Source organism: Melitaea cinxia, chromosome 4 (assembly GCF_905220565.1).
Source record: "Melitaea cinxia chromosome 4, ilMelCinx1.1, whole genome shotgun sequence".
Classification (NCBI taxonomy): domain Eukaryota; kingdom Metazoa; phylum Arthropoda; class Insecta; order Lepidoptera; family Nymphalidae; genus Melitaea; species Melitaea cinxia.
The window spans coordinates 7,875,924-7,900,328 of record NC_059397.1 but is presented as its reverse complement, the minus strand read 5'-3'; the positions used below and the strand labels follow the sequence as shown (position 1 = coordinate 7,900,328).

General features: G+C 34.9%; 1 protein-coding gene and 1 long non-coding RNA gene across 3 annotated transcripts; both read left to right on the top strand.

The window, feature by feature from the left end:
* Positions 1-984: 984 nt before the first annotated feature.
* Positions 985-24,194, top strand: LOC123670097 (transcriptional regulator ovo-like). Of its 2 annotated transcripts, none has more exons than XM_045603607.1 (4): positions 985-1,383; positions 21,052-22,706; positions 23,092-23,517; positions 23,961-24,194. In XM_045603607.1, exons 1-4 carry the CDS (start codon positions 1,224-1,226, stop codon positions 24,144-24,146), a joined length of 2,427 nt encoding a protein of 808 aa, XP_045459563.1. In that variant the 5' UTR covers positions 985-1,223; the 3' UTR covers positions 24,147-24,194. The 2 variants fall into 2 exon arrangements, with proteins under 2 accessions (XP_045459563.1, XP_045459562.1); XM_045603606.1 differs by having other exon boundaries at positions 21,052-22,763.
* Positions 3,767-5,817, top strand: LOC123670098. The gene is made up of 2 exons (XR_006745870.1): positions 3,767-3,846; positions 5,193-5,817. It is a non-coding gene; the product is annotated as an uncharacterized LOC123670098 (long non-coding RNA).
* Positions 24,195-24,405: the final 211 nt, after the last annotated feature.

Below are 24,405 nucleotides of genomic sequence, written 5' to 3'. Positions count from 1 at the left end.
GTAATAATATGAATAAAACTCTTCTTTCCCTTTAATAAGAGAACAATAAGGCAATAATATGGGAATAGAAATATCGATTACACCAAGGTAGTCGTAAAATGTTATTGTTTATTTACTTTATGACTTATTTTGTAAAATTCCTTTCGTTCAGATAGAAAAAAAAAATCCGTATCCGAAAACATATATAGAATATATTGAAATGTGTCAGTGATTCCCTTACTTTAAGGGATGCCGACAAACAATAGCCATGACAATTTCGTACCTGAAAAGTTTTTGTAATTGTTAAAGAAGGACAGAACTCTTGAATAAACATGATCAATATAACTGTTTTGAGTGCTGAGATAAAACAGATATAAAATATTCTAACAGCAAAACTTATGTACATTTGTTTTAAGTTACGCTAATACATATTTATTAAAATGATTTAACGATAATATAGAAGATATTATCCATATCATCTTAAAAAATCACTTCATCGAACGTGAAGTCCGAAAATTTTATGATTCATTTTTGATGATTTGCTTGACACAGATTCTTTAAGATTTTTTCCAAGAATTTATTAAAGAATTACTTTTAAAACAGCTAATTGTTAAGTGTCCATGAATATTTCAAGCATTATACTCGTACATCATTTTGTTATTATTAACTTACATATGACACTTATGAGATAATATAATAGTAATTAGGGTAATTATAATCATAGTAGTATCAACATAAACAATATTTATCTACTGCTACTAGTTTATAATAATTACATAATTATTTTTGTTTTGTTAGATATAGAGTGAGTGTCATAAATTACACGCACCTTAAAACTTATAAATACGGTATTATTAAAACACACCCGGGTCGTATTAAGTCCTAGTACTTTTACTGGAATCTGTATTTGTAAAGGCCTGGTGTGGACTCGGCTTTATAGTGGTGTCGGCGCGGGCGCACGGGGACGGGCGGGCGGCGCCGGCGCGGGCGCGGGCGGACCTGTTCGGGCAACGGTGTCGTGGGCAACGCACACCTACGATCTCGCAGTCCTTTCGCAGCGGCCAACGGTACTGTATGTGCCGCTAGCTGCTCCGCACTAAGTAAACAGCGGCGTGAGGAAACCTACTGTATGGTGTTATGATGCAAATTTGTGTTTACCGATTTTGGACGGGGTGATTTTTTATATGAACTTGTGATTATCGACGAACAGAAGGATCCAGTGCAGTGTTAATTAGCGACTAAAAATGCCGAAAATTTTCCTTATAAAGAAGCGGTTGCATGAACAGCAACTTGGGTTACAGGAGGGTCAGGAACTTCTCAGTAAAGGTGACCCGCTGTGCCCTGGCTCTCCTCTCGATGACGGTCCCATACCACTCCTCTCGAAAAAGGACAAGGAATGTGCCGGTGAGTTTCGATTCAAATAATGCGCCCATTCATTGGAGTTCTTAACAATTTTATACTTCCAAATATTTTCGCTATTTGAGGTTTAGTTACAACATAAATTAAACCTAATAATCTACAGTTATCATAATTATACTACGGGTTTTAGGGAACTACTTTTATTTATTCTTTATTTTCTCCATAACGGCTACCCGCCCAAACAAAAAAAGAATACTCAGAATCTTGTTTCCGACCACGCTAAGCCAAGAAATGTCTACCTGCGGTCATGTGTTACTTGCGTGATCTTTCATGTGTTATTCTTTTGTCAACTGATTTTATCAATAATATAACTATGCATTTTTGTAGATGCAACTCCATTTCTGTTTAACTAAAAGGTTTAATAAATGTTAGAGCTGTTTAGCCAAAATCTTAAACACATTGGATAAAGCTCTAATAAAACGGGAACAATTAATTTTTATTTTATTGCATTGTTTTGTTCAGTATTATGTAAAATATAACCGAGTAGGATGAAACGTCACCAAGGATATTAACGGTGTCAGGTACATACAGCGAATGAATCACTGCTATAACTGTAATGTTTTTGCGTCTTTTCGCAGACTCTTAATTTGCACAAATATGTTAAAACTTGACTAAGTATATTATTACATTAGTATGTTTTTTTAAGATGCAAATTCATAGGTAAAATAAAGTTTATATCATTAAAAACGACTAGAACTAAATAGTAATGTTTCGAAACGCACGTGTTGATTTGTGTACCCAAATAAAAACATTTATTTGAATTAAATGTACCTACGTACCTAATACGTTATGTACCTAGTTTTTTGTAACACTAAATCCTTCGCCTTCCAAACATTTTCAAGGCCATTCGAACATTGACTCTTAGATCATATAACAAGAATTACAATCGTTATGACCTATCATTTTACACTAAAATGGAACTTTTCAATAAAGAAATAGGGGAATCCTGGTTTACCTTATTCTTCTCTACAGACGATTTGGAGTTAAATCCAAAAGTAGAAAAAAGATTTCATAAACACCATATAATATTGCCTTGAACTCTTAATTATGTTGTCAAAAAAAAAAAACGATAAGCAAATCAAGTTAATAGATAGACACCATAAACTAAGTACTCGATGACACAAGCTTTGGTTTTAAATACTTATCATCGTATTTTACAGCCAGACGAGTATGTGCAGTTTTAAATGGGCAAGTCGAATCATGACAGGAACCGTGGTTTGAGGTGTCAATGATTGCAGCACAATGGCGCGCTTCCGCTCGTCGCTTTGTATTTAGGTCACTCACCGCGATCTCTGTCATTTAAATAATAACTACAATGTGTATTACGGTTTTACATTAAATGAACTGTTTTTGCTTGCTGACCGTTTCGCTCAAGAACGTTACATTGAATAATACACCGTACAAATACATAAGTTTAATTGTGGGCCGCTATGATCAAACTTGAAATGGCGAACAAAAACAGATATCTTAAATGACGAACTAATTAGAGATTGAGACGTTTTTACTTCTATATTAATTAATTTGTTTTTTACTTATGTTGTTTTACATACATTAGCTGTGTTTAAATGTTAACATTTAAATTTATTTCCAGTATTAAATTTGCTTCGTGCTAAAACAAAGAAAATATATTGATCGGGCGTACCGTTACGGAAAGCCCGCATTCCTATTATCGGAACACTTGACATAAAGGGTAAATTGAGTAGATCATACTTCCAGGTGAACTGACACCTGTACAAAAGGGCAAATTGCTCGTAAGGTCAGGGGATAAGTATTATATTATAAATAAGGGCAAGGGGAACGTCGCTGCCGCTTATATTAAAACCAATTGTAGTTTTTTTATAAATGATAAAGTCAACTTTATTAGTCTATTTGTAATTGTTATTAATTTCGCTAAAACTATATTATTGTTTAAATAGAAGATTAGATAATGTGTAATTTATTAATGGAGTGCAAAATTTAATTTAAAGTTTGTTTTATTTGCTGTAAATTAATTGAATAATATTTAGGTAGTAAAAATAATACAACAGTCATGTAGCTTAAATATAGCGTTTAGTGAATATCTTATACAAAAGATTTCAACGCGTCGCTATCATTGTCTTTTTTATACATAGTTTTATTACACTAAGATAAACATCATAATAAATAACACATATCTAACACATACATAATACATATACCTAACTTATACAAAACATACTTATTTTTTATGACTTTAGTCTACAACTATCGCTCGCTTCAGTCTACCGCAGTCCACCGCTGGACATATGCCTCCTCAAGTTCGCGCCAAACATCTGACAATCTTCGCCAGCTTCGCTAGCGAGATTGCGTAGATCGTTGGTCTAGCGGACCAAAGGGCATCATAAGGGCATCCATCCCACACTACGTTTGCTAACACGCTATCTCCACTCCAAGACACTTGCTCCAGCGGCTATTAGTACTGCGACACACGTGAGCAACCCACTCTAACTTGCTGATTCCACGGGCTACGTCGGTTACTTTTGTTCTCTTGAGGATAGTCATATTTCTGATTATATCTTTGAGGCTCCAGGCACAGCCCGTTTCATAGCATATTTAGTTCAATAAATGTTAATTTAGTTTAGTAACACCGGAATTATTCATGAACGTTGTTTCTATTAAAAATCTTAACAGTTATATGTTTGGTTTATGGTATTACTTGCCTAGGCTGAAGTGATGTGATGGTATTACTTTACGCAGGGTTATTTTTAAACAAAGTGAAATTACAAGTTTATATGAAACTAGCTGTGCCCGCGGCTTCGCCCGCGTTGAAATCAGTGTGTCACAAAGTTATCCCGGCAAACTTCCAGTGAAACTCTCATCAAAATCGGCTTAGCCGTTCCGTAAACCTTCCTTTTGAAGCCCTCTCTCTATTGGTGAAACCGCATGAAAATCCGTTCAGTAGATTTTGAGGGAATCAATCACATACACTTTTGGGGACTTTGTTTTATAATACACTAACTGTTACCCGCGACTACGTCCGCGTGGTTATGAAGATATGCGAATCTATTAAGATGTTGAACGCAATTTATTTTTTTATTTTAGGCACAATTTAGTATAATTAATAGTTGTTTTTATAAAACCTCTCTATACACCACATTTTTAGTTTTATTTTCCGGCTGCAGTATAAATAACCTATCAGCCAAACTTTTAGCTGCTGTATATGTTTCATACAAACTATCAACCACAATAAAACCACCTTAGCGGTGGAATATCGCAAAACCCGCTGTTAGCGGATGTATACTAACTATAATCTACCTCCCTGCCAAATTTCACCTTTGTCCATTCTGGATGGATGGCCATCCAGCGGTTTTTTGAGTTCTCGTGATGAGTGAATCAGTGACCTTTCTCTTTTATATATATATATAGATTACGGTGCATTATTTGGACACCTCCTCACCATCTATAGAGCATACATTTTAAATTTCAAGTCTCTTACTTCAAAAACATAGGACTTTCATACAAACTTCTAACCCCCATTTTATATTATTATATTATTTTATGATATTCGATCCCTAAGGGGGTAACCCTTAGGGATCGAATATCATAAAATCCGTTCTTAGCGGATGTCTACACCTTATAAGGAACCTACCTGCCAAATTTCAAGTTTATAGCTGTTATAGTTTCGGAGATTTCGTGATGAGTGAGTGACCTTTCGCTTTTATATATATTATTATAGATTTCGTGATGAGTGAGTGACCTTTCGCTTTTATATATATTATAGATTAAATAGCACAGTTATAACAATTTAAACTAATAAAATACTTTTGTATTTACAGTAAACAAAAACATTACACATCCCACTTCTGAGCTAACGCCGTTTCGATTTTTAGAAGAAGAATAAATGCTTAATTTACTACTCTGCTCCACTATTGGTAACTTCAAAACTTCTCTCTCTAGACTGACAAATGATATTATGTGTCTATGATATCAGCTATACCATGAAGCTTACACGCTACACGTATGGTGTCCTACAATAGAATCCCTCGGGAAAAAATTCTCAGACCTAAAATGAATATTGATAAAAAAAAACGTGGAGAGCGTCGCCAGCGGAAATCGAATCACTGACTGCCGGCGTTTAGTTTAACGTCACCACTTTACCTGAGTGGCCGTTGATATTAATGATAATTCAATATGATCATGGAGATGAAGAACCAAAACTGGTAACTATGATTTAAAATAAGAGACTTTTCGTTTTTCTGAATTTCGTATAATGTGATTTTTAAATTACTAGATAACAAGACGAACAAAATACTTTTTGACTTGTTTGATGTCAATGCTGTTTAAAAACACACTCGTTTTTACGTGTTTGGGTTCGCGAGGTCCTCAGTTATCAATTACGAACTTAATGATGAAAAAACTAATAAGTAATGATATCATATCATCTGATAATATATGAATTATCGCACCCTTAATAAAACAAAGATGTAACTCAAAAATCGCAATTTGTGGGAATTGGCGTTTGAAGTTTAGCACTTTTTCCGCATTGTGTTTGATTAAAAATTACTAATTATTTGTAATGCTCTTAATGACTTTTACTATTGATATCAGTAGTTTAAAGTACAGAGATTAATAGAATAATAGAAAAACAACTGTGTTAAAATCTATAATAGCTGTAAAATGGAGATGAAAAAAAAGTTCCGACTTAAATCTCTTTATGCCAAAAATTACTTAATATTTTAAGTAGTATTTCAAAAAAATTCTCTTTAGTATTAAAACATAACAAAAAGTTTTAAAAATAAATCACAATATTTCGTTTTATAATTATTTAATTGTAATTATGACGTTGTATGTACTAATGCATCATTTTTTTATAAAACGAAAACTGAAATTTATCACCTTTTTTTTAAATTAAACAAATTTTTATGAATCATCTGATATTTGTATATCTCTTTATGGCTTCAAATATTGTTTTTTAAACAAAACAAAAGCTATGTACTATTATAAGAATTAGGTACAATTAGTCTCCAGTAAATATCTCCTAAAATCACAAATAACAACTAACCACAAATAATCTAATATATAAAATTCTCGTGTCGCGGTGTTTGTAGTTAAACTCCTCCGAAACGGCTAGACCGATTCACACGAAATTTTGTGTGCATATCGGGTAGGTCTGAGAATCGAACAACATCTATTTTTCATACCCCTAAGTTAAAAAAAAGGGGGGGGGGTATTAAGGGGGTTAATAACATATATGGCAAAACAACGTTTGCGGGGTCAGCTAGTAAATAGTATAAAAATCAGCAGTCTCTTCTTTCTTATATTGTCTATCATCTTGTTTTTTCTCATTGTTTGAATTATCATATGATACACATAGATCACACTGACCTTTTTTTGGTTGGTGAAACCCTAAGTTAAATACCGTCGGAATCAATATTTTCTGCACATTTGAATTTACATTTTTCGGTACATGTATCTTTTATAAAACGAGCTGGATTTGTTTACGAGCTTTTGACACTGACGTATATGATTGGCCTATGTTTCTGAGCCGTTTTGCTCTAATTTGATGCCATTTTTCAACGTTTAGTGACCTTTTGCGGCCCCCACACATATTTGTACAACTGAGCTTCTTAAAGCCGCAGAGCGACCTGCCCTAAAAGACTTGGCAAGACTCTTTAACACTGACATCCACCGAGGTACTACGCCGGAGTTGTGGTCCAGGAGTGTGGTAGTGCTGTTCTAGTTGTTCTTTAGGAGAGGCGTTAAGTCTCTGCTGAAGAATTACAGACCGATCTCACTTTTAAGTCACGTATATAAGCTGTTTTCGAGGGTAGTTTCGAATCGTCTCGCCATAAGACTCGACGAATTCCAACCACCAGAGCAGGTTGGGTTTCGAAATGGCTACAACACCGTAGACCACATCCATACTATTCGGCAGATTATTCAAAAGACAGAGACATATAATCAGCCGCTGTGTATGGAATTTGTGGACTGCGAGAAAGCCTTCAACTCTGTCGAGACCTGGGCTGTCCTGGACTCTCTGCAGAGATGTCATATCGACTGGCTATATATCGTGGTACTGAGATGTATGTACGACGCAACGACGATGACCGTTCATGTCCAGGACCAGAGAACAAGACCTATTTCCCTGCAGTGTGGAGTAAGACAGCAAGATGTAATATCACCGAAACTGTTACCACTGCGCTGGAGGATATCTTTAAGACCTTGGATTGGAGGGAACAAGGCATCAACGTCAACGGTGAATACATCTCTCACCTTCGTTTCGCCGACGATATCGTCATCTTTGCGGACACGTTAGATGAGTTAGGCCAAATGCTAGCCGGTCTAAACGAGTCCTCCCGACGTGTCGTTCTCTGTATGAACTTGGACAAAACGAAAGTTATGTCTAACAACCAAGTCATACCGAGACAGGTATAGGTCGATGTTACCCTTCTCTAAGTTGTTCAGGATTATATTTACTTAGGCCATACTATCCAACTAGACTGCAACAACTTTGAGAAGGAGGCGGATAGGAGGATTCGGTGGGGCTGGGTGGCATTTGGCAGGCTTCGTCGAGTCTTCACTTCGAAGATTCCGCAATGCTTGAAGACAAAAGTCTTCGAGCAATGCGTCCTGCCTGTGTTAACATACCGAGCCGAGACATGGACACTGACCAAGAGACTGGTCCACAAATATAAAGTCCCTCAACGTGCAATGGAACTGGCCATGCTTGGGGTTTCCCTCAAAGATAGGATTAGAAACGAGACTACCGCGAGAGAACGAAAGTAACCGACATAACCCACAGAATTAGCAAGTTGAAGTGGCAGTGGGCTGATCATCTGTGTCGCAGCACCGGTGGCTATTGGAGCAGACGCGTCCTGGAGTAGAGACCGCGTCTTGGCAAACACAGTGTGTGACGTCCTCTGGCCGACGATCTACGTAAGATTGCCGATGTAAGCTGGATGAGGATTGCGGAAAACCGGGATGTCTAGCGCGAACTTGGGGAGGCCTATGTCCAGCAGTGCATTGCAATAGGCTGAACTGACTGACAAATATTTGGTTTATTATTGCAGTCAGAGTCAGAAGAACTTTGATTTTCAAACATAAAATTTCTTCTGTTGATAGGCTTATTAAAAAACGTATTAAAATCTACAGTGGATCGTCGTCACTCAGGTCGACGTCACTTAGATCTGTGTATGCTGGAGAAATATTGTAACTGGCCACACTATTTTAATTTCGTCGCTCTCTCAGCTGAATTTGCTGCCTCTCGCTATTTTGTGGTGAATTGCTGTAAGACGTCTTTTCTTTACAATCCGTTGTAACGTTTTGTGGGGCAGGGTTTTGGGTAGGCATTGAACTATTGGAGCTTGAAAAACTGGATGAAGATGAGCTAGAAGAGCTTGACGATGATGAGCTAGATGAATCGGAACTAGATGAAGATGATTTCGAAGACGAACTAGAGGACTGTAAATGGCTAGTATTATTTAGGTGTCATTTTTCTCGTCAACTCATAAGTAACAGTAAAATATTGAGTCGGTGTCATCATTTTCGTCAGCTCTTCAGTTACCTTTTTGGGCTCTGGAGATATATGTATTTTGTTGATTTTCCTCTTCAACCTGCATAACTTCTTTAGTCTAAAATAACAATAACTGATAATACTGCAGTATATTTTAAGGATGAATAATAATCGTAATCGTTATTTAACGTCAAAGTAGCAGGATTGTTGAATGACAATGATCTATTCAGTCGTTTTGCCGTAAAAGAGTAACAAACATCCATCCATATGTCATCCTCATAAACTTTCACATTTATTACAGTAATCAGATGAGAAAAAAAAATTATAACTTATTACACTATTATGTTTATCTTATAACTTTTACGCTCGATACGCTGTAACTCTTCATTGTGGTGTTCAGTTTCTGATTGTGGTATTAAACTTAAAAAAAATTGTGAGCTCTAAGACGACACAATTTTCAAAACCTATACAAATAAGCACAACAGTTACAAGTTATTCTTAACTTTTACACGAAAAGGGAATTAATGTTGAAAGTTTTTACTTATCTTTCGTCATTCTAAATAATAAAAAGAAGTAAACAAAAGTAACTTTTATAAACAGCCTTATTTATTACAATAAAGTGATACTTAATCAATTACTCCAACAACTAAGGCATATATTTCAATATAAAACTGAAGTGTTAGGCGTTAACTTTGTAAAATTTGTCAATTTTTAAAACAAAAACGAAGTAAATCCAAATGTCATCATATCGTCATCAAATGCGTTTTCTGAGAGAATGAAGTATAACAAAAATTATCTTTTTATTTTTAAATAATAAAATATTCCATATTTACCTTTTAATCCAATATCGAATTATTTGATGTTATTAAAAACGACAGAACTTCAATCTACGCTCACTGCCGGTGCATCTCTGAATCACGCCACTTTATAAGAACTGACTTGTCAGCTCCAGTTGATAGAAAAGAGAGCAACAATCGCGTATCTCTCTGTATCTTATAGTTAAAACGCCGGAGTCGAAGTCTACCTATTCTTTACGCGACGAAGACACGTTTTATTGTAAAATCTCCAAATCCACAAATTTTGAGTTACATCTTTGTTTTATTAAAGGTGCGTTATGATAAATGATTGTGTTTTTTTTTTATTTCTATTTATTTAACAAATGTTATTTTATACTCTATTCTAAACAAAGCTAACTTTAATCTAAAATTTACATAGTACCTGAACTGCAACAAAGTAAGTTCGAGTGAAAAAAAACGAAAAAGCATTTCGCCATGTGGCCGGTTCGCCATTGTATCCTTCGACCATTGTGTTACTTTTTAACGATTTACCTTTTCAGAGATTTGCGATCATAAAAAAAAATACATTCATAGTGGAGTAAAACCGTTCTCGGAATGGCGAGGCCCGAACAATTGCATTTAATCTCAACGCTCTTTAAAATGTTTGATTATCGTACCTTTGAAGATAAATGTTTGAAAATATGCCATTTCTTTTTTTACATTTAAAATGTTCCTATGTTCTTAAACAAAATAAGACTTAAATATATGATCTTACAAATGTATCTAAGTATAACAAATTGTCTTAAAAAGTGGCTCAAAACCGCTATCTACAGTAACTACACACAACAGTATCTACAGTAAGCAAATCATTTAAAAATAAGAATATTTATTTTATAGCTACATGATATTTATGTTAGTAGGTAAGTATTTTTCAATAAAAATATTAATGAATATAGGTATATGCATTATGTCGCTACTCTGTGATAATCTAAAATCATTTAAGTATTATGTTGATTTATGTAATACATCTCTATTTGAATTTAACTCAATAATTCCATATACAAAGGCAAATAAACTATTTGCTCTTAATTGACAAATACATATACGTAAGCGACTTTTAAACGTCAACAAGCTGATTCAAGATGCCACTTAAAGAGTGTATAAGGGCATATTTTTTGCGTGGCCGAAGCAAGATGGGTTGCACATGATGGCGCGTTTGTTCTAGGAATGGTCACACATGTCTTGTTAAGATATTCAAATCACCGGTTCTCCTATGAGCTACCGAGATACGGGCTGCAGTTTAATTGCTCAGCATTTATATTAAATACACCTGCGTCTATATTTATATATTTTTGTGTTTTTTTGACAATTGTTTACTTGCTTATGAAGAGCTGTGTATCTATACGGCTTCTAGATTATGTATGAAATGTATATTAAACATGTTACACAAGTTATTTTATATGATCCTCCAGTCAGTCTTCTCCATTATCTATACATATAATAAAATGGTAGGAAAGTCAAAACTGTACATTGAATAATTTTTTAAAAGAATACTTGGGGTGTGATCTGCAATCAACACCGAAACCAAAAATATAGTTTTTAGATTTTTTGTCTGTTTGTTTGTTTGTCTATATGTATGTCCGGGATAAACTCAAAAAGTACTGCATGGCTTTACTTCAAATTTGGCACAAATATTATTAAGAAGTCGGATCAACATACAGGCTACATATTATCACGCTATCACCTACGGGGAACGAGCAGTGAACCTTTATTTCTTCAACGCATTCTGTAACAACGTGTAATCTAACGACAAATATTTGAATGTTGTTGTTATTATGTCAATAACCATAGCTAGCTTCACACTATAAATAAAGACATTCTGTAGTATATTTCGTATCAGCATTGCACCCGTGCGAAACCGGGGCGGATCGCTAGTACGTAATACAGGCGAAATCAATCTTGCTGTTTTCGAATGAATTACAATACAATGTATAGCAATCAATTATGTAATATTTACAGACGTCATCGCAAAAAACATTACGAAAACAAAACAGATTACAATTCGAGATAGTCGTGACTTAATTTCTTTTATAATTAAGCATGACTATCAATTTCCTGCCAATATTTTGAAGTGTAAAAAAAAAACCAATTGATTTAAATTACAGAAATAAGTTACCTTTATAACAAGACGTTTATTTCTTTAACGTTTATCTTGATATGTAAAATATCATTCCATTCCCATGGTGTTTTTTAATTTAAAATTACTTTAAGGACTTCCTTACATATATTTTAAAACATTTCTGAACTTATTCACTAAGTCTTTAAATCCCCTTCCTTTAAGACAATAATCCATACTTATTTTAGCCTTATATCTTTATCATTACAATCAATCATTACAGACTATACAGTCCACTGCTGGACATAGGCCTCCACAAGTTTACGCCAAAAATAACGTGAACTCGTGTGTTGTGTATGTATATCTCTATATTCCATACTTTATTACATTATACAATTTCAAATTAGTTGTATTGCTACAACAGTCGACAGTTTATTTACTCGTATAACGGTTCTTTTAGCATGTTTAAAAAAGTTGAATGTTTTTAATATTAATGTATAGTTTACATAGACACTTTTAAGAAGTAATTTAATTTCGATGTATTTATGTATAACTATAATCTAGCTTGATCCATGTCTTTCTGTGTGTCAAATGACTTTATTCTTTCATTTTCAGTTAAGACGAGATCACTTGTTGTTGTTATATACAATACTTAGGAAATTCACACAGTGACTAGGTAAATTAAGTATTGTATGTTTACATACTGTATTACAGTATCTATACAGTATACTATGTGGAAAAAAAAGGACCGAAATCAGCATTGCATACAATTACTACGAAATTTTGGACAGCAAATAAATTATACGATTTGCCCGTAACTTATAACGGATGCTATTAAGAATTTAAGACTATCAATTGTGTAATTGATGGTATAAAGTAATAAGAAGATAAAACATCCAATGGATTTTATATATTCTGACTGTAACTGTGTAATTAAAATATATTACATAGCGATTACGGGAATAATTAAGGTTAGTTGGTTTAAGCCGAACGGTATTTTTGTATTTATATTTGTTTATAAGTACTGCCTTAATTATAACTCATTCTATTTCGTATTATATCATAACAACGTAGCAGCTATAAACTTGTGGTCTCATAATAAATACTCAAATGAACAGTAATAAGTAGTGGAATTAATATGTACCTTCTCCTTAGGACAAATCCACATATTTCAAAGTCTACGGTATAAATTATTGTACTGAGGTCTGATACAGATAAGCGGTAGTTTTAAGTGCATTCTAGAAGAAAGACTGATTGATCCTCGCCCATTGTGATAACAGTACATTTGAAACCACATTATTTTAACGCTAACAAAATATTGACTTCACAGGTTTTATCTTTATCATTTACACTCACATCACGTTTTTGTAGAATTCATTAAGTCTTCAAAACAATTGAATGGATATTTTAAATTGTACAGTCGGCAATTTTATTTTTTATTTCTTTTTATTTAAAAGACAACGTCGCGAACATACAAGAGTAAGGTCATCTCCGCTATTGTTGTATCATGCTGTAAGAGATAATCATTTCGTGTAGGTATTTCGGAGCAATTTACAGATCGCGGCCCACGATATCTTAGATTTGACGACAACATAAAGGCGTTCTACAGAACAATTGAATCATCTCAAAATACAACTTGTAGGTTTTAATTTGCAAAACAATGACTTTTGCCGTTAATTCGTTTTAAAAATGTAGGTTATATTTTTTTGTAAAGAAACAATTTAATTATTATTTATTAAGAAAATCCAATAGCATTGTTTAATTTATCATTGACTAAAAATTTGGCTTAAAAAGGCCTTGAATGTCCCGACACCGAGTCTCATACTTCTTTGAACATTAACGGTTATAAAATGTAGTAGATATAATAAATATGTTAAATAAATTTACGTTCATATTAGATGTAGATATTTTTTTCCATTCAGTCAACTAAATTAGTCTGTTTTAGCCTTGAACACTTCGGCAAACATATTTAGGTCATTAACCCTTGCCAAATCTGGTTGTGATTCATGCTGTGATCAAAGTAATAATAAAGCGTTGAACAGTTTTTGTAGCTGTTCGTTTAGAGGCAAGAAATAATAAAGCGACGTTTTTTGTACAGTACTCTGCTGATAATATCCGGAAGGCTCGTTTACTGTATAATTACATGTTATAATTTAGGTGATCTTAAAATTAATATTCAAAATAATTAATTCATTTCACAAACGGTTAATTATCATTATTTCGTAAACAAAAACAGTATAATATAGGTAGACATAGCACGTTTAATTCTAAAAGTAAACTTCCATACGGCTAATTTACAACAAATAATGCAGAATAAAAATAACGTCCTTCCAAGTGACCTTTTAACCGATCCTTTGCGGCCAGTGCGCTCCCGATGTACCGTGTGCTATCGGCGCTTGTTTATGGAAAAAAGGTTTGAACGGAATTTTATGTGAATGTGCTCCATCCAAAGCGGTTCTTCATAGCTGTTTTAAGTTTTTAATACTTTAAATGCTACTAGCGTACGATAACCCCAAGCGCAAGGACATACCTGCTAGTCCGCCCGCTGTTTCTCGTCAGTTTTTCTTTAGATGTGACCTGTTTTATAGTCTCCTTATATTCACTTGAATGCGAATCAATATTAATACCAAATTTTAAAAGGTATGATAAAATATGGGTAGTAATAACTAACAAAACTCATAAAATAAACACGTTCCTCATTAATAATTAGACATTGCATAATCAACCGATATATCGAGCGAAACTAGTTAAATAAGAAACGTATAATGATTGTGACATCTAAAAAATGTATCGCCATTTAAGGCGATAATAGGATTATTGCCAAACATTCTACACCAGCAGCCTTTGGGCTAGCTGTACCCGAAGAGCGGCACACGTCCCAGGTCCTTCAGGGCGCTGTTGAGGCTACCATATTACTATAGTGCGTCAGGGATGTTTGCAGATGCTCACACTGACGATTATTTCACGATAATGCGTAAGAAGGTGGCGTCAACAATACAAAGGGTGAGGGTAAGCACCAACAGCATCCTGAAGTTATTTGAAGAAAGTCTGGATGGGCCGACCATGAGGAGATTTATCAAGTTATATGTATAAAATGTGACTGGATCAATCTCCCTGTGGTAGCTATTTATTTATTTCTATTTATTAATTTTTATTTTTTGTTTGTATTTTGTTTTACTTACATAGTTCTTAAGTAATTATATTGTACTAACCAACTATAAGCCTATGTTGCTTGACAATAAAAGATTTTTTTTAATGCGTCAGTAAATAATTAATTAGAATTTGTGTATTTAATAACGGTAGTCGCAGAGTCAGTTAATATTTCAACTTCCTGTAACATCATTGCTAAATGATGGTTAAAGCGATCTCAATGTCACACGGCTAAATTACAATTTCATTTATCATTACCGGTATATCCTGATAAAATTATCAACTCTAATATTGAAAAAAATATTACTTTTTTAGTGATATTACGAAGCTGCTACAATAATATTAGCCATACGCTGTCTGTGTATTTTGTTTTTGTGCAAAACATCTTAAAGTAATTTAGTCTCAAAATAAAAAGACATAGGATTTAAAATAGCTTGTATGTTAAAATTTTTAATGACCATAGCTAATTTATGCCAAAAACCAAAGCGAGGAGCAAAGAAGGCTAGCACTGTAATCGCCAAATAATGACTGCTCGCATTCAAGGTTGTCCGTACAGTTTCTCGACAGGAAACAGCAAGTATCTGAATAGATATGGACATGGTAATTACGGGACCTTGACTTACCGTTTTAGAATAAAAACCGCACTATTTAAATAGACGTCGTTACGATGACTTCAATGTTGCGTGTATAATGTTGGTTATTCGTAAGTTAATCTATTTAAAATAACAATCTCTGTAGAAGCTAATCCGTTACTAGGATAAACAATTCAAATTCAAACAAAATTTTAAAACTCAATTAAGATGTTCGTAATGTACACTTGTAAATTTCTAGTATTTCACGTAATGTTTTAAATGCTTTATGAAATAAAATGAGATATTCAGTGACCAATTACACCCAATACCAATTTAATGTCCAAAATTCTCAATCATACCCAACTAATCTATCTATCTATAATATATATAAAAGCGAAAGGTCACTCACTCATCACGAAATCTCCGAAACTATAACACCTACAAACTTGAAATTTGGCAGGTAGGCTCCTTATAAGATGTAGACATCCGCTAAGAACGGATTTTACGAAACTCAACCCCTAAGGGGGTAAAATAGGGGTTGGAAGTTTGTATGAGAGTCCCATGTTTTTGAAGTAAGAGATTTGAAACTTAAAATGTATGCTTTATAGATGGTGAGGAGGCGTTCAAATAATGTATCGTTAGAAATCAACCCCCTTTTGGGGTTAAAACGGGGGATGGTAGGTTGACTTACTCATCACGAAATCTCCGAAACTATAACACCTACAAACTTAAAATTTGGCAGGTAGGTTCCTTATAGGACGTAGACATCCGCTAAGAACGGATGTTACGAAATTCGACCCCTAAGGGGATAAAACGGGGGTTGGAAGTTTGTATGAAAGTCCTATGTTTTTGAAGTAAGAGACTTGAAATTTAAAATGTATGCTCTATAGATGGTGAGAAGGTATCTAAATTATGTGTCTTTAGAAATCAACTCCTTCTTGGGGTTAAAACGGGGGATGGTAGGTTGACTCGCTCATCACGAAATCTTCGAAACTGTAACAGATACAAACTTGAAATTTGACAGATAGTTTCTTTATAGAGTGTAGACATCTGTAAAGAACGGATTTTACGAAACTCGACCCCTAAGGGGGTAAAACGGGGGTTGGTAGTTTGTATGAAAGTCCTATGTTTTTGAAGTAAGAGACTTTAAATTTAAAATGCATGCTCTATAAATGGTGAGAAGGTGTCCAAATAATCTATCTTTAGAAATCCACTCCCTTTTGGGGTTAAAACGGGGGATGGTAGGTTGACTCACTAATCACGAAATCTCCGAAACTATAACAGATACAAACTTGAAATTTTGCAGATATGTTTCTTATAGGGCGTAAACATCCGCTGAGAACGGATTTTACGAAACTCGACCCCTAAGGGGATAAAACGGGGATTGGAAGTTTGTATGAGAGTCCCATGTTTTTGAAGTAAGAGATTTGAAACTTAAAATGTATGCTCTATAGATGGTGAGAAGGTGTCCAAATAATGTAACTTTAGAAATCAACTCCCTTTTCGGGTTAAAACGGGGGATGGTAGGTTGACTCACTCATCACAAAATCTCCGAAACTATAACGGCTATTAACTTGAAATTTGGCAAATATGTTCCTTATAGGGCGTAAACATCCACGGAGAACGGATTTTACGAAACTCGACCCCTAAGGGAATAAAACGGGGGTTGGAAGTTTGTATTTAAAAGTCCTATGTTTTTGAAGTAAGAGACTTGAAATTTAAAATGTATGCTCTATAGATGGTGACGAAGTGTCCAAATAATACATCGTAATCTATATATATAAAAGAGAAAGGTCACTGACTCACTCATCACGAGAACTCAAAAACCGCTGGATGGTCCATCCATCCAAGATGGACTAAAATGAAATTTGGCAGGAAGGTAGATTATAGTTAGTAGACGTCCGCTAAGAACGGATTTTGCGATATTCCATCGCTAAAGGGGTTTAATTGGGGTTGATAGTTTGTATGAAACATATACAGCAGCTATAAGTTCGCCTGAAAGGCTATTTATACTGCAGCTTGAAAATAAAACTAAAAATGTGGTGTATAGAGAGGTTTTATAAAAATAACTATTAAATTATACTAAATTGTGCGTTTGAAAAAGTTACTCGGAGTGATAAGCATTTCAAGTGACTAAAATAAAAAAATAATTTGCGTTAAGCAGCTTAATAGTAATGCATATCTTTATAACCACGCGGACGTAGTCGCGGGCAACAGTAGTTTAGTTATAAAACAATGTCCCCAAAAGCGTATATGATCGATTCCCTCAAAATCTACTGAACGGATTTTCATGCGGTTTCACCAATGGAGAGAGGGCTTCAAGAGGAAGGTTTACGGAATGGCTAAGCCAATTTTGATGAGAGTTTCACTGGAAGTTTGCCGGGAAAACTTTGTGACAAACTAATTACAATGCGGGCGAAGCCGCGGGCACAGCTAGTTTATAATATATATAAAAGCGAAAGGTCACTCATCACGAAATCTCCAAAACTATAATACCTACAAACTTAAAATTTGGCAGGTAGGCTCCTTATAGGACGTAGACATCCGTTAAGAATGGATTTTACGAAACTCGACCCCTAAGGGGGTGAAACGGGGGTTGGAAGTTTGTATGAAAATCCTATGTTTTTGAAGTAAGAGACTTGAAATTTAAAACGTATGCTCTATAGATGGTGAGAAGGTGTCTAAATAATGTATCTTTAGAAATCAACTCCCTTTTAGCGTTAAAACGGGGGATGGTAGGTTGACTCACTCATCACGAAATCTCCGAAAATATAACAACTATAAACTTGAAATTTGGCAGGTAGGTTCCTTATAGGGCGTATACATCCGCTGAGAACGGATTTTTCGAAACTCGACCCCTAAAGGGATAAAACGGGGGTTGGAAGTTTGTATGAAAGTCCTATGTTTTTAAAGTAAGAGACGAAATTTAAAATGTATGCTCTATAGATGGTGAAAAGGAGTCCAAATAATGCATCGTAATCTATATATATAAAATAGAAAGGTCACTGACTCACTCATCACGAGAACTCAAAAGCCGCTGGATGGTCCATCCATCCAGGATGGACAAAGATGAAATTTAGCAGGGAGGTAGATTATAGTTAGTAAACGTCCGCTAAGAACGGATTTTTTGATACGCCAACACGCCAATACGCCAACACTCCAACACGTCAAAACGCCAATACGCCAACACGCCAATGCGCCAACACGCCAACACGCCAATGCGCCAACACTCCAACACGCTAATGCGCCAACACGCCAACACGCCAATACGCCAACACGCCAATACGCCAACATTCCAACACGCCAACACGCCAACACTCCAACACTCCAACACGCCAATACGCCAACACGCCAACACACCAATACGCCAACACGCCAACACGCCAATGCGCCAACACGCCAATACGCCAACAGTCCAACACGCCAACAGTCCAACACGCCAACATGCCAACACACCAATACGCCAATCCGCCAACACGCCAATGTGCCAATCCGCCAACACGCCAATGTGCCAATACGCCAACACGCCAATACGCCAATACGCCAACACGCCAATACGTCAACACGCCAACATGTTAAAACGCCAACACGCCAACATGCCAACACGCCAATACGCCAACACGCCAACAGTCCAACACGCCAACATGCCAACACGCCAACACGCCAATGCGCCAACGTGCTAACGCGCCAATGCGCCAACACGACAGGACGCCAACAAAAATAACAAACCTGTTTAATAACGAACCGTTATTTATGATATTATATCTGTCCCGGTCCGGAAGAAGCCACTTCGCCATCTAAGGACATCGTGGCAAGTTTGCCGGGAAAACTTTTTGACTCACTGATTTAAACGCGGGCGAAGCCGCGGGCACAGCTAGTATCAGTATAATTGTGTTTGCAGGCAAACGAAGAAAAACTGACTTCAATTAGTAGTGTAGACGAAAAATACGCATAGTTAAGTAAATACGCATTATCAAAGATTACTCCAAAACTTGTGATCAGATCTCGATGAAATTTAAATGTGACCACATGATAAACATCGGCTTTCGATTAAATTAAAAATCATCAAAATCGGTACACCCAGTAAAAGGTTATGCGGATTTTCGAGAGTTTCCCTCGATTTCTCTGGGACCCCATCATCAGATCCTGGTTTCCTTATCATGGTACCAAATTAGGGATATTTCATTGCCAACAAAAAAAGAATTATCAAAATCGGTTCATAAACGACGTCGACGACGATATATACGGTCGAATTGAGTAACCTCCTCCTTTTGAAGTCGGCTAATAAAATAAAGACATTAAAAATAATTTTATATTTTTTTTTTGCGAAAAAATGTAAAACTTTCGATTTAAATACAAAAGTAACTTAAGTGGCTCCATACAGCATCAGCTACTGCAATACATGCAAAAGCATGCCACAAAAATCAGTTTACCCATTTTGGATACTAAGCGAACCATATATATATAGCGATACAAACAGGTAAAGAGAAATAATTTAAAATCTTTTTTTATTTTGTAGTTTAATTATCTAACCATATTACTTATATTAAAACATTTTGTTATTTAAAATAGTTAAAATCGAAAACAATTAGCATTTATGACCAGCTTGAACAGATTTTTACATGAAATGCTCATAAAACAATGTGATTTTCAGTTTTTTTTTATGGTACCAGTACAACACCGGGAAAGCTCGTTCGTTTTGAATAACACAAAATACTCTGCAAAACTACAGTCAGTAATAGTGTTCAACATTTCTGTTAAAAATAGCATTATAAAAACATGCATTTTTACAGTCACCACGTACTCTACTAATAATTTTTATCAATAGACAATAACAAAATTACAGCGTCATATGCAATTTGTTTACCTACATAGTTTTATAAAGAGCTTTATGTTGTCTCACCCGTCTACAGAGACCCATATAATTACAAAAAAATAAATAAACAAAAAACACTTAACAATGCAGGCTTCGTCCTTGAATCCCTAACAAAAGCCGAGAAAGGGCAAAGGAACTCGTTTTGACCAACCTTGGGACTTTCACTGGCTACCTACGCATATTTAGATGTAACTAGAGAATTTGATGTTCAATCGCTTCCTTCCTGATATATTTATTTTATATTTAATTAAAAGTAAGGTGACATTGTCTTTGATATAAAAACTATGTCTTTTACTTGAGCTTAATTTTTAAAGCATTATCACAATAGTCACAAAATTTAGGAAACTCCTACTTATTTCTCGTAGTTAGTACTCGTGTTTATTAAATGTGTTTATTAGGCTAAAAACATGACTTTGAGTTTGTCACTAAAGCGACAATTTTAATAATGCGACACTTACACACACAAATATATCGTTAATGTGGGTGTGTAAGGCGGAGGCGAGTATTACCGTTATGGAGGCACATACCAGTGACGTCAACGAGGTCTTACGCCTGCGACGCTACACGAATACGTTACAAATTAACAAGAATAGTCATTGCTCAGTAACTTGTTTAAATGAAACCTTTAGTTACTAAAATATTTTCAAACTAAAATATATAAACAATATAGTATCTAAATATTTTATTTTCAGATCGAGACGTATTTGGTGAACACCATGGTGAAAACACCTCTCAAGAAAGACGCACAAAAGAACCTAGAAGGTTCATATCTTCTATTTTAGGAGGTGAAATCCCATATGGAAGCCACAGAGGACATGTACTTACCCAAGCAGAACGAAAACAATACTTACCTGTTCTGGCTGATGACAATAAAAACGAGGAAAAACCATTAATAAAAGAAGAAAAAGATTTATTAGAAAATGAACCCGTAGTCCTTCCTTCTACAAATTCACCTTCTCCGGAGTCAACGCCTTCTCCCGGTATTGACAATAATGTCACTTGCCAAAAAGTATCTGTTATACAAAGGACACCATCCCAACCGCAATTTCGTGATAGTAAAAAAGAACTGTCTGACGTAACACTACCAGCAACATTACCCACTCCGGAACCTGAACAAGATCAGCCTATTGATTATGCTATTGCTAAAAAAAGAGGTGAATCTGAAGATGAAGAAACTGAAAAGAAAATAAGAGAGCAAAGACGAACAAGCAGTTCCAAAATTGCGAATGGAATTTTAGCTAGACCCGTATTAGTATTACGAAACAGACCTGGAACCAAAGTACCTGGAATCATCAACGCAGCCGCGGGTCATGGGCGATCAACCGGCGGCAGTGGTTCAAGTGGAAACTCACAAAACAGTGGTGGATCAGGGACTTTTAGTTCTGGTAGTGGAAGCGCAACCCCATCGTCTGGTGGAGGTGGTGCTCTAGGAGGTGGTTCAGGCAGTGGAGGTAATGGTCGGGATGGTAGATCAAACTATGGACCAAACAGTCCACCTACTGGTAGTCTTCCCCCTTTTTATGAAACCTTAGGACCTTCTACTAAAAGTGGCCAAAACACATTTAACGCTAATGGTAATTTCTCTAACGATTTTAATATAATTAATGGTTTTAATATGGACTGTGAAAATGCTGAAAACCCAAACACAAATTTTCCAGAACAGAGCAAACAATACTCATTAATGCAGAATGCCCATTATGGATTAGCGCTGAAAGATGAAGAAATTGATTATGAGAACAAAATAGAAAATCTTGGTGCCATTGGTAATTATGGCAGTAATTTTGACGATTCCATGGTGGTAGATATGGGAGAAGATGTTATAGATAATAACCAATTCTATACTACATTAACATTTGCTCCAAATGAAGGAATATTAGGAAATCTTTCAGATTCAACAGAGGATTTTGCAAGTCTGTTAAATAATCATGTAGAATCTATAACCGATTCTGAATTACGAGAGTCATCTTCAATAACTCCCGACTCCGTGCATAATGCTGTAGATATAGAATCATTGGCAGAGCAAGTAAATTTAAGCAGACAGTATTATGAAAAAGCTAATTACTTAGCTTTTGCAAACCAAGAACAAAATTCTACGTACAACTTTGCCAAGGAAAGGCCAGATTTACTGATGCAATTAAATCCTGCTCTGTTACAACATAATGAAGGTCAAATGCAACAACTGCAAATTCATGTGCAACTCCAACAAAGGCAACAAATACTATCGCCGGGCTTCCCATTTGCGAACTTAGATTCGCCAACAGGTGTTTCACTACCGTCGCCGGGTGGAAATAATTCTTTGGATAGCAACAATCACATCGAGAACTCTGCGCTCAGCCCTGCTGCTGCTGTAAGTCTCAAGAAAGGCTCTGTCAACGATAGCAAAATTCAAATCTTGCAACAGAGGGTAAGCATTATTTGATTTTAAGGCGAAGCTTCAATTCAATTTGTCTTTAATGTTATGAAATAAGATTAAATTTTTTTGATCATTGTTGACATTGAAGACAAAATTTAATGTCGTTAACATATAACGCTGAGCCTGAATCAACTTTTGCTTCTACCTAATGCAATTTCATTTCTTCCATATGTCACATAAAATTTTCTTTAAAAATGTTATAGAGGACAGCTATAATTGATTAAGCTCAGCTTATCACATGAAAATATTTTGACTCCTATTTTCAAAATGGCTGTCCTTATTATAAATAAGTATATAATATTATAATGTTTTGTTACAGTTAGGACTGCCAGCTGAACTTCCATTAGAATTTATAAACGGTGGACATGGTGTTAAAAATCCTTTAGCTACTGAGGCAAATGCAAGACAAAGAGAAGAGGAAAAAAATAAGCAAGTTTTAGTCAGTGAAGATGACCCTACTAAATTTGTTTGCAGAGTATGCTCAAAGAACTTCAGTCTTCAAAGACTTTTAAATAGACATATGAAATGTCATTCTGATGTTAAACGATATCTTTGCACTTTTTGTGGCAAAGGTTTTAATGACACCTTTGACCTAAAAAGACACACCAGAACACACACAGGAGTCCGACCCTATAAATGCAATTTGTGTGAAAAATCTTTTACCCAAAGATGTTCTTTAGAGTCTCATTGCTTGAAAGTGCACGGTGTTCAGCATACCTATGCATATAAAGAAAGAAGAACTAAGGTAATTTAATTTTTATTACGTAATAATAATAAATAAAAATTATAATTTATTATAATCTTTATTTAGGAACTACTTTTAGATTTTAATTAAATTTAACAGAATATATTTCACTAAAGATTATAATTTCATTGCAATACTTTACTTTCGCTAAAAGGCTTTTTAAGAAAATAGCAAAAAGGTTATTCGACGTCACAGGAGACCGAAGAGCTGGCAGCTACTTCGGACAAAGAATTAGTCTTCTTCGGAACCTTGCCTAAAGGGACTCCTTTTAATAATATTTTTTAGTTATTATATTATATATATATGTACTTATGGTTTTTTAGTTTAATGTTATTTATCTTATTATAACTACGATTTTATTCATTTACTTTTAAAAGTGATGATATTGATGATTGAAGACGTTAGAATAAAATTTAATGTAAAATGTTTCTATTATTTCCCAGATGTACGTATGTGAAGAATGCGGTCACACAACATCAGAACCTGAAGAACATTACATGCATCTAAAAAAGCAACATCCTTATTCTCCTGCGCTGCTAAAATTTTACGACAAGCGGCATTTCAAATTTACAAATGCATCTTTCGCCAATCAACTACTGGGCCAATTGCCTATGCCAGTTCACAATTAAAAAATTCCTAATAAATAAAAGCAATTTTGTACTGGTTTGAAAAAGAAACTTTGTGTTTTTATTCTTTCGGTACAAATAATAAACAATGAAATAATTTATTCCGTCCTTACATTAAAAAAAAAACAACAAATTCAAACGGATTTGAAATCCCAGTGCGAGTGGAATTAATTCACGCCAGTTATTTATAATATTTATCTTCTGTCTTCCAAACTTAATGTAGGTATTAACTGAATTTGTAACTCCTCTGCGATTTAGGTTC

Coding starts and splice junctions, on each gene's coding strand:
- LOC123670097 (XM_045603606.1), top strand. CDS start 1,224: ATGCCGAAAATTTTCCTTATAAAGAAGCGGTTGCATGAACAGCAACTT. Junction 1,384..21,051: donor AAAGGACAAGGAATGTGCCG/GTGAGTTTCGAT, acceptor TTTTATTTTCAG/ATCGAGACGTATTTGGTGAA. Junction 23,518..23,960: donor ATAAAGAAAGAAGAACTAAG/GTAATTTAATTT, acceptor ATTATTTCCCAG/ATGTACGTATGTGAAGAATG.